At 38.0% G+C, this 9,695-nt stretch overlaps 1 protein-coding gene across 1 annotated transcript; it reads left to right on the forward strand.

The window, feature by feature from the left end:
- Positions 1-15: 15 nt before the first annotated feature.
- Positions 16-8,303, forward strand: LOC114040604 (tyrosyl-DNA phosphodiesterase 2-like). Its single transcript, XM_027858712.1, has 4 exons — positions 16-596; positions 1,613-1,704; positions 2,820-2,938; positions 7,080-8,303. Exons 1-4 carry the CDS (start codon positions 328-330, stop codon positions 7,284-7,286), a joined length of 687 nt encoding a protein of 228 aa, XP_027714513.1. The 5' UTR covers positions 16-327; the 3' UTR covers positions 7,287-8,303.
- The last annotated feature ends 1,392 nt before the right edge of the window (positions 8,304-9,695 follow it).

The raw sequence follows: 9,695 nt of genomic DNA on the forward strand, positions 1-9,695 counted from the left end.
GTTTAAACATGCCGTTGAAGGATGTTCAGATAGCATTCTACCTAGCATAAATAGTCAAATATGTAGAGAAGGGGTTCATGGAGCCTTGAGGGGTCTTGTGTACGTGGATGGGGGGAAAAAATCAGATCTATTTTTACTTTTAATTGAAATTTAGCATTTCTTCAATTTTGAATTTTTAAAATAAATAAAGTTCCACAGGCTTCACTAAACTGTCAAAGGTCAAGAACCACAGATTTAGAGAATGTAGTTTAAATGACTTAATTTTTCTTCAGTCATCTGAGTATATTGTATGTCTTCAAGACAGATGCATTAAGTCTGTACTTTGCTATGTTCCTCTGCAAAATGAAGGCAATAAAAACTTTCAAAATAATTCTTAAATTATACATCATTTATAAAATTATTTTTCTTTATGTTGTTGCTAGTGTTGACCTGACAAATGAACCAACAATTAATGTCACCAATACTGGTGTCAATATAGAGAATCATGTCCAGAAAGAAGATGACAGTACATTTTCTTTAATTACATGGAATATTGATGGATTGGATATACACAGTTTGCAAGATCGGGCTAAAAGCGTGTGTGAATATTTGGCTTTGTAAGTATTATTATTTACTTTTAATTATAGCAGTCCTATGCATTTGCTTAACAACTTAATATTTCAAAGTATTTTCACATCTGTTTTCTCATAACAGGTAGTTAGGGCATGTATAATTATCCCCATTTTACAGATAAAAATTGAGACCTCTTACAGAGGTTAAGTACATGAATGTCTAAGGTCACAAAGTTAAGTTAGTAGAAGAGCCAGAACTGAAACTGAATTCTCAGAAGAACAGTCTTTCCACTAAAATACTTCACTTTCTGTATATATAGACCATGCTCAAATAATTAAATTCTATATTTTTAAGTACAAAGTGTAATTCTAGAAAAACCATAATGCTCATGAGAACATCTTTGCAAAGGAGTAAATGTCAAATGTTCTCATAAGTCAATATCAAAATATCATAGCTTGGGATACAAAATTTCCCGTGGAAAGAATGCTATATTCATTTAAAGAGTATTACATTTGGGCATATTTTTGAAGTTAGCATCTCTAGCTGGAATTAATATGGCAGTACCTCTTACGTTGCTTATTTGTTTATTGAATATATTATTAGGGAGTTTTAAAATCCTAACTTAATTTCAGCAAAAGTAATTGCAGGGTCATTTTTGAGAATACTAGACATGTAAAAAGGTGGAAGATTTGGAAGACAACTGTAGTTTTAAAGTTGCATTTTATTTATGTTAGATGGAAGGAAAGACCGAATTATTCTCTGCTGGTAACTTTTATTTCAAACTTTCATGTGTGGTGTTGCTATAACTTTTACCAATATTAGAAAAATTAATAACTGATGCTATAATTTCTGTCCATGAGTACCCTTCCCTTCAATAGCCAATAAATATCATGTAAATTGTTAACAAAATTGTGTTCATTTTTGGAATTCTGTTAAAGTGACAGCTTATGTTTTTCTCAGTTATAGAGTAATATGTTCTGGTCTCATTTCCTGGAGTTATGTTCTAGGGAAATGTTATATTTCTTATTAGTCTTATAACAAACTCATTTTTAAAAATTAGGTACACTCCAGATGTGGTATTTCTTCAAGAAGTGATTCCACCATACTACAACTATCTAAAGAAAAGAGCAACCAGTTACACAATTATTTCAGGTAACACCTTTCTGGTTATTTAGCTTACCTATTAAGAGAATGATTTTCAAAATATCTATCTCTTTAAAAACATCTTTCTCCCTCTTATTTGGAAAATTGTCTCTTTCCTTAGTTGAAATTTTTTTTTTAAAATGTATGAGGCAATTAGGGTTAAGTGACTTGCCCAGAGTCACGCAGCTAGTGAGTGTTATGTGTCTGAGGCCAGACTTGAACTCAGGGACTCCAGGGCTAGTGCTCTATCCACTGAGCCACCTAGCTGCCCTAAACTTTTTTTTTTTTTTTTCCAGCTAGGCAGTAGGGTTAAGTGACTTGCCCAGGGTCACACAGCTAGTAAGTGTCAGGCTGGATTTGAACTCAGGTCCTCCTGATTTCAGGGCCAGTGCTCTACCCACTGTGCCATCTAGCTACTCCTGTTGAAATATTTTAATCATTGATGTTAGCTGTGCAGTGACTGGGAAGAAAGTGAATGTTATCTGGTTCTTAGAATGGGATCATCAATGGCAAATTCTTTCTTAGGTAAATGACTTTAGTTTCTGGGGTGTCATTTTCAAATACTAACTTTAGAGACAACTTCATCTTTGAATTAAATTTATCTTTGAAAATAGATAATAGTTGCACTAACAGGCAGTGCTTTTCTTGAAAGAATCTGTGTGAGCATTTATAACTGTTCTTGGTACATTGTGTGATAAAGGACATAAGATGAAGATAGGTTGTGTTCAAAGTACTCGAAATCTGTTCTAGCCCTTAATTCTATCCTTTAGAAATGCTCAGATCAGAGGTTTCAGACACCAACACTCCCAAAGTGCAGCTGAACCAGATTAAATTGCAATTGGGAAACCTTTAACAAAATAAATTAAAATACAGTACAACATATATAACTTTTTTTAATTTAAAATTTTTATTTTCAGATCCAAATTTTCTCCCTTCTACCCACCCAACCATTAAAAAGACAAGAAATATGATACCCATTATGCATAATAACATTATATTTTAAAACTAAATTAGTATGTGGCCCTGTATGGATTAGTGGACCCCATTTCTATTTGAATTTGACACCACTGCTCTAAATGATCTATTCATGGAATGTAACTTTCTCTTTTAAAAAACATTTTAAGGTAATGAAGATGGCTATTTCACCGTAGTAATGTTGAAGAAGTCAAGAGTGAAGTTAATAAGCTATGAAATTACACCTTTTCCTACTACTCAGATGATGAGAAACCTTTTGTGTGTGCATGTAAGTGAACTTGTGAAGAAATTACCCTCATTTTTGTAATTCCATAGACCTGTGTTTTAATAAAAGTTTGCCTTTCTCTTTAAAATAGCTTCCTTTCAGTGTTCGTGAACTTTTCGAATGAACTTAGATGAATGCTATGTCAAAATAAACTTGCTTGAAGGCATATCTCTCCTGAGATAGAAGGATTTAATTTAAATCTGTGTTTGCTTCCTGAAATAATTATTACTAATTCCCTGAGTTAGTTGGTACCATGATATTAAGTGGTAAATTACCCTCAATTAACCAGCTAGTAATTGGAGAAGAAAATATCTGAGTGAGAGGGCAGTAGAGGGGGATAGATATTGGCAAGCATAGTTTTTATGGTTTTACTGAAGGCACTGGATGAAGTCAATTTGAATGGCACTTTCTTTAGGAAGTAAAGACCTCTCCTATTTGGACCTCACATAGCACCCCTCTCATTGTACACAGTGCACTGCACCTCATAGGTGCACCTGCAGTAGGATCAATGTTTGTTAAATCTGATCAGTGTTAAGATAAATTCATTGCTTGCAAGTACTTACCAGTAAGTGCTTAGGGAGATACACAAAATTTAGAAAAACCTTGGTTTCTATCCTCTTGGAGCTTACAGCCCTTTAGGGATGTGTGACCAAATATAAATGACTGTAATATATAGCAGTACATGCAAATATATAAGAAAGATGTGCTGTGTGAGTTCCGAGAGGGAAGTGCCTTTTGAGTTGGCTCCAGCCACTGACTCCCCACCCCGAGTCTTTTTTTCTCCAAGTACTGGCCCTTCTTACCAATGCAAATCCCTCTATGTGGACTCTGAATCCCGTCCCCTCCCATTTTCTTTAGCACATTGTCTCCTCTCTCATCCCTACTTTCTCGCTAATTTTCTGTCTCTCCCCATCTACTGGCTCCATCCTTGCTGCCTACCATGTATAGATATATATATATATATATATAAAATATACCCATGTTTCTCCAGTTCTTAAAGTATCCTCACTTGATCCAGCTGTCCCTCTTATCTGTTGTCCTATATCTCTCCTCCTCTTCTAGGCTAAACTGTTTGAGAAATCTGTCTGTAGTAGTTGTTTCCACTGTCTTTCCATTGACTCTCTTCTAAACAGTTTGTACTATGACTTCTGACCTCATCATTCAACTGAAACTGCTCTTTCTAAAGTTATCAGTGATCTTAGTTGCCAAATCTAATGACTTTTCTCTATCTTTTTAGTCCTTCTTTGTCCTTCTTGATGGGGCATCTAGGTGGCTGAATGAATAGAGGTCTGGGCGTGAAGTCAGGAAGACCTGCATTCAAATCTGAACCTCAGACACTAGCTGTGTGACTCAGAGCAGGTCCCTTAACCCTGTTTGCCTCAGTTTCCTCATCTGTATAATGAACTGGAGAAGGAAATGACAAACCACTCCAGTATCTTTGCTGAGAAAACCACCCTTACTACTTATCCTTCTTGACCTATTTGCTGTCTTTGATACTGTCACTCACCCTTTTCTCCTGGATGTTACTATTGTTGTTCAGTTGTTTCAGTCTTGCCTGACTCTTTGTGACCCCATTTGGAGTTTTCTTGGCAAAGATACTGGAGTGGTTTGCCATTTCCTTCTCCAGCTCATTTTACAGATGAGGAAACTGAGGATAACAGGGTTAAGTGACTTGCTCAGGGATACCCAGCTAGTCAGTATCTGAGGTCGGATTTGAACTCAGGTCTTCCAGGCTCCAGGCTTGGCACTCTATCTGCTGTGCCACCTAGCTGTCCTCTCTTTAAGTCTTCATGATATTGCTCTTTCCTGGTTCTCTTTGTTAATCTCTTTTTTTGCTGGATCTCCATCTGTAATGTGGCCACTAATTGTGGGTATCTCCCAAGGCTCTGTCCTAAGCCTTTTTCTCATTTCCCTCTATACTGTCTCACTTGGTAATTTCATTAGCTCTCATGGGTTCATCTCTATGCCCGTGATTCTCAGATCTATATATCCAGTCTGAACTTCTCTACTGAGCTACAGTCCTACATCATCAACTGCCTTTTGGACATCTCAGATTGGAAAATCTTTAGGTATCTCAAACCTAGCACGTCCAGAACAGAATGCAACATCTTTCTTTAAAAAAAAAATATTTCTTTCAGTTATTAAAAATTGGTTTTCTCTTCCTCCCACTCCTTCCATTGGGGGAAAAAAAGAAAAAAAATTCGTGTATAAATATATATATAGTCAAGCAAAACACATTTCACATCTCATTATATTACCAACCTTTCCCCTACGCCGTTCCCAGGTATTCTGTTACTAAGGGCACCACCATTCTCCCAGTCACCCTCGCTAACAACTTCAGTGTTATCCTTGACTCTTATACTCATCCCACATATCCAGTCTTGTCAAATCTTGTCCTTTCTACCTTCACAACATCTTCATCATATGTCCCTTTCTACTTATACAGACACCACCCTTATGGAGGCCGTCATCACCACATATGCTATTGCAGTAGTCTTCTAACTGGTCTCCCTGCCTCAAGTGCCTTCCTATCCAATCCCTCTTCTCCTCAGCTGCCAAAATGATTTTCCAGTGAACGTCTGACCATGTCACCCCTTTACTCAATAAACTTCAGTGGCTCCCTCTTACCTCCAGAATCAATGTAAAATACTCTGACATTTAAAGCCCTTCAAAATCTTGCTGCTTCCTCCTTTTCCAATCATAATACTTTTCTCCCTTCTACATATTCTCTGTTCCTGCTCCATTGGCTTACTGGCTGATCCTTGAAAATCACACGGCCTGAAATACTCTTCTTTGATGCCTCCTATTCCTAGCTTCCCTGCTTTCCTTCAAGATTTAGATAAAATCCCAATTCTTCGACTTTTACTGTTCACATTATTGTTAACTTTCTCTCTCCCCCACCCCCCATCCTGCCTTTCTTTGTAATTAACAAATGCTTATTGACTTGACTGTATGAGTACAAAATGTGGTTGTTTTGGGAGGAAGGGCTACAGGGGCAGTGTAAGAGTTCATTTTTCATGGAAAAAGATCTGAAATGTGAGGAAAGATCTGACGGTTTTAGTGGTGTCCGCACTCATTATGATTATGACATGGTAACCAAAAATATCAACATGACCTTGAGCTGCATTAAAGGAGCCATAATGCCAGAATAAGAGGGTTAATAGTTCTGTACTCTGTCTTGGTCAGATCATACCTGGAGTTTAGGTCTGGCTGCCACATTTTAGGAAGAATACTAGTATGTTTGGAGGCATGTACAGAAGAAGGCATCTAGTGTTGTGAGAGACTTGGAGGTAATGCCACATGAAAAGGAGCTGGTATTGTTGAGTGAGTCATAGAGAAGAGAAGACAAGTTGGGGATATGAGAGCTTTCTTCTTGGTCCCAGAGAACAGAATTAAGAGATTTAGGCTAAATAGAAGGGAACCTTTCTAACAATTAACTCTGTCTAAAAGTGGAATGGATGGCCTTGGGAGATTGTGGGTTCTTCCTCAATGGATTTCTCCATTTGGAGGCTAGCTGATTTCTTGTCAAAGGTATTATTAGATAGCCAATTCCTAGATTTGTAATTTTTCAAGTTTGGCTTTAAAAGATAAAGGGTTAGAATTCATTTAGCTACTTATCATTCCATTTCTTACCTCTCCTCTCCTTTTCACAGTCAGACTTCTTGAGAAAGTTGTTCACTTAGCTTTCTTACTACTCTCTCTGCTCACTCCCTCTTATCATATGACTTCTGGGGCAGCTAGGTTGTGCAGTTAATAGAGCACTGGCCCTGGAGTCAGGAGGACCTGAGTTCAGATCCGGCCTCAGACACATGATATTCACTAGCTGTGTGACCCTGGGCAAGTCACTTAACCCTGATTGCCTTGCAAAAAGCAAAGAACAAACAAACAAAAAACCAAGAACATATCATGTAACTTCTAATCCCACCCCAGCCCCATTCTGTTATAATCACTGTCCTTTTTTATACCCTATTATTTTCATGTCTCCTTACCTGTGCTGATGCTGTTCCTTATTTGTTGATAGTAATACTGATTTGACGATTTATGAACTTTTGAGTAATCCTCAGACCTTCTCTGATTAAAGTTTAGCATTGGATATTAAAATAGGCAGACTACAACTTAACTCAGGGGTACTATTCTGTTGCAGGTGACTGTATGTGGTAATGAGCTTTGCCTTTTGAACTCACACTTCGAGAGCACCAGAAACCATGCTCGGGAACGGATGAATCAGCTAAAAATGGTGTTAAAGAAAATGCAAGAAGTCCCAGAGTCAGTTACAGTTATATTTGGAGGAGATACAAATTTAAGGGACCATGAAGTGAGTTACAGTGTATCATTTCAGTGTTTCATGTAGTAAACTGGTTGATTTGTTTTTCTTTTCTCTCTTATGTGGCCACAGGATTTCAGAGTAAGGAACCTTGGTGGTTTCCTAGTTCAGCCTATAACTTAAAAATAATCACCTCTGCAGCTTACTTTACAAGTGGTCATCCAGACTTGACTTGAAGAACTCCAATGAAGGGCTTCTTCCCAAGATGGCCCATTCTACTTTGAACTACTTTTCAGTTGTTAGGAAACTTTTCTTATGTGAATCAATCAGCAAGTATTTATTAAGGCTCTTCTGTGGGCCAGGGACTCTGCTAAGACTGGGGATACCCATAAAAAACAGAGGCAAGTCAGTCCTTGCCCTGAAAAAGCTTACCTTTTACTTCAGAAGACCCTTGTTGCTTCTTTGCAACAAAAAATGGATAATGTGACCCATTCTATTAAGCCCAGGTCTTTAATTGACCTGTTATATGCACAAACCATAATGTATATCATCCTAATTCTGCAATTATTTACTGAGTGTCTGCTATGTTGCAAGTACTCTTTTAGGTAGAATGGGGTATATAAGTGTAAGACGTGATCATTGACCATAAAGATCTTACAATCTTATTAGAGAAACAAAACATGAGCTAGGTAATGATCTGAGAGTTTATGATTAAGTACTAAGAGAAGTCATGCAGATAATATCTGCTGTAGGAGTTCAGAGCAGGGAACAGTCAGTGTGGACTTGAGTAGTCAAGGAAATCTTGGAATGGCAGTATATCCTAGTGGACAGAATGTTATTTGTGGTATCAGAAAGACCTGGCTACCAGTGCTTTCTCAGACATGAGGTGTTTGACCACTGAACTTCTGGGACACTAGACTCAGTGACCACTAAGGTCCCTTCTAGCTCTGAATCCAAGGTCCTATGATTTGAGGTGGTAATACTTGATCTGGGCCTTAAAAGGATGGGTAAGAGCTGGTGAGCAGAGAATATGAGAGGGGAAGGAAGGAGACAAACATTTATTAAATGCTTACTATGTGCCAGGCATTAAATGCCCAGTACTTTACAAAAATTATGTCATTTGATCCTCACATCTTGGGAGATAGATGTTGTTATTATCATCCTCACTTTATAGTTGAGGAAACTGAGGCAGACAGGTTCTTGTGACTTGCTTACTTGCTCCAGGATCATTCAGTAAGTGCCTGAGGCTGGATTTGAACTCATATCTTGACTTCAGGCCCAGTGCTCTATCCACTCTGCTACCTTAGCTTCCAAGGAGCTGTATAAGCCAAGAGCTGTAGGTAGTAGATATGTTTGGGAAAGAATGAAAAACCTGCCCTGCTTGAAGCCAAATTGCTGTGGTGGAAGTGAGAGAAAGTTAGAATAGGTACAGTTAAGCTGGTCATGGCCTCTAAGTCTGAGGACTCAGACCCTTGAGTTTACTGTATGTAATGAAAGTTTTATGTTCCATTGGAAATATGTTGGGAGTTCCAGCCAATAGGGCCTAAAACTGAAACTGCTATTTCTCTCAGGCTTTCCCAATATTATGGCTAATCCTTTAAGAGTTGCCTGAGAAGCATCCAAGTAGGCACTATGTAAGTGAGAAGGATGTGCAACAGGAAGGTCTGTTTTAAATATATAAACTCCCTAGAGGATAGGACTCTGTCTTTTGTTTCTGGTTTTTTTTGTGCCTTTTGTGTATTCTGTGCCATGCTTGGCATAGGATGGAGACCCCATAAATTGTATAGTGTTAGACTTGGCTTTCCTTTTTACTTCCTGCTCTGTAGTTTATATCACAGTGAAATTGAACTGAAATGGAGGTATTGATTCACTTCTGCTTTGCTACAAAAGGGTGTTCTGGGTAAATTAAACCTCCCATTCTGTGCTCAGATGCGTCTCCAAATAAAACCATTTTCTTCTCCGATCCCAGTGACATTATACCTTAGTTTACATATCTAAAATTATTTAAGATCACAATTTTTCTGGGACTCCTGACAGTCCTTGGATATAATATAGCATGTAATAGTGTGATGGCATGTGTACTGGACTTAGAGTTGGGTGAGACCTGGATTCAAATTCATACCCCAGCTAGACTAGTGGTGTGGCCTTGCACAGGTCACTTGACCTCTTTAAACTTGTTTCCTTATCTATAAAATGGGGATATTAATTAGGGCTGTCCTGAGGAAAGTGAATTGTAAACAAAGTGTTCAGTCTCTGTCTAAATGTAGGTTTTCATTAGAGCAGTCCTTTTTTTTTTTTTTGGTTAGACAATGGGGTTAAGTGACATGCTCAGGGTCACACAGCTAGTAAGTGTTATGTATACGTGTCTGAAGCGGATTTAAACTCAGGTCCTACTGAATATAGGGCCTGTGCTCTATCCACTGCGCCACCTAGCTGCCCCTGAGCAGTTCTCTTTATTGATGCTCAGATGAATTGTGCTGCTTTTCCTAGTTTCCT

The sequence above is a fragment of the Vombatus ursinus genome, unplaced genomic scaffold (assembly GCF_900497805.2).
Source record: "Vombatus ursinus unplaced genomic scaffold, bare-nosed wombat genome assembly UNPS02013754.1, whole genome shotgun sequence".
Classification (NCBI taxonomy): Eukaryota; Metazoa; Chordata; class Mammalia; order Diprotodontia; family Vombatidae; genus Vombatus; species Vombatus ursinus.

Excerpts from the sequence above, each read along its gene's own strand:
- LOC114040604 (XM_027858712.1), top strand. The coding sequence starts at position 328 with ATGTTCCTCTGCAAAATGAAGGCAATAAAAACTTTCAAAATAATTCTT. Across the intron at positions 1,705-2,819 it reads CAGTTACACAATTATTTCAG|GTAATGAAGATGGCTATTTC; the intron begins GTAACACCTTTC and ends AAACATTTTAAG. Across the intron at positions 2,939-7,079 it reads GAAACCTTTTGTGTGTGCAT|GTGACTGTATGTGGTAATGA; the intron begins GTAAGTGAACTT and ends ATTCTGTTGCAG.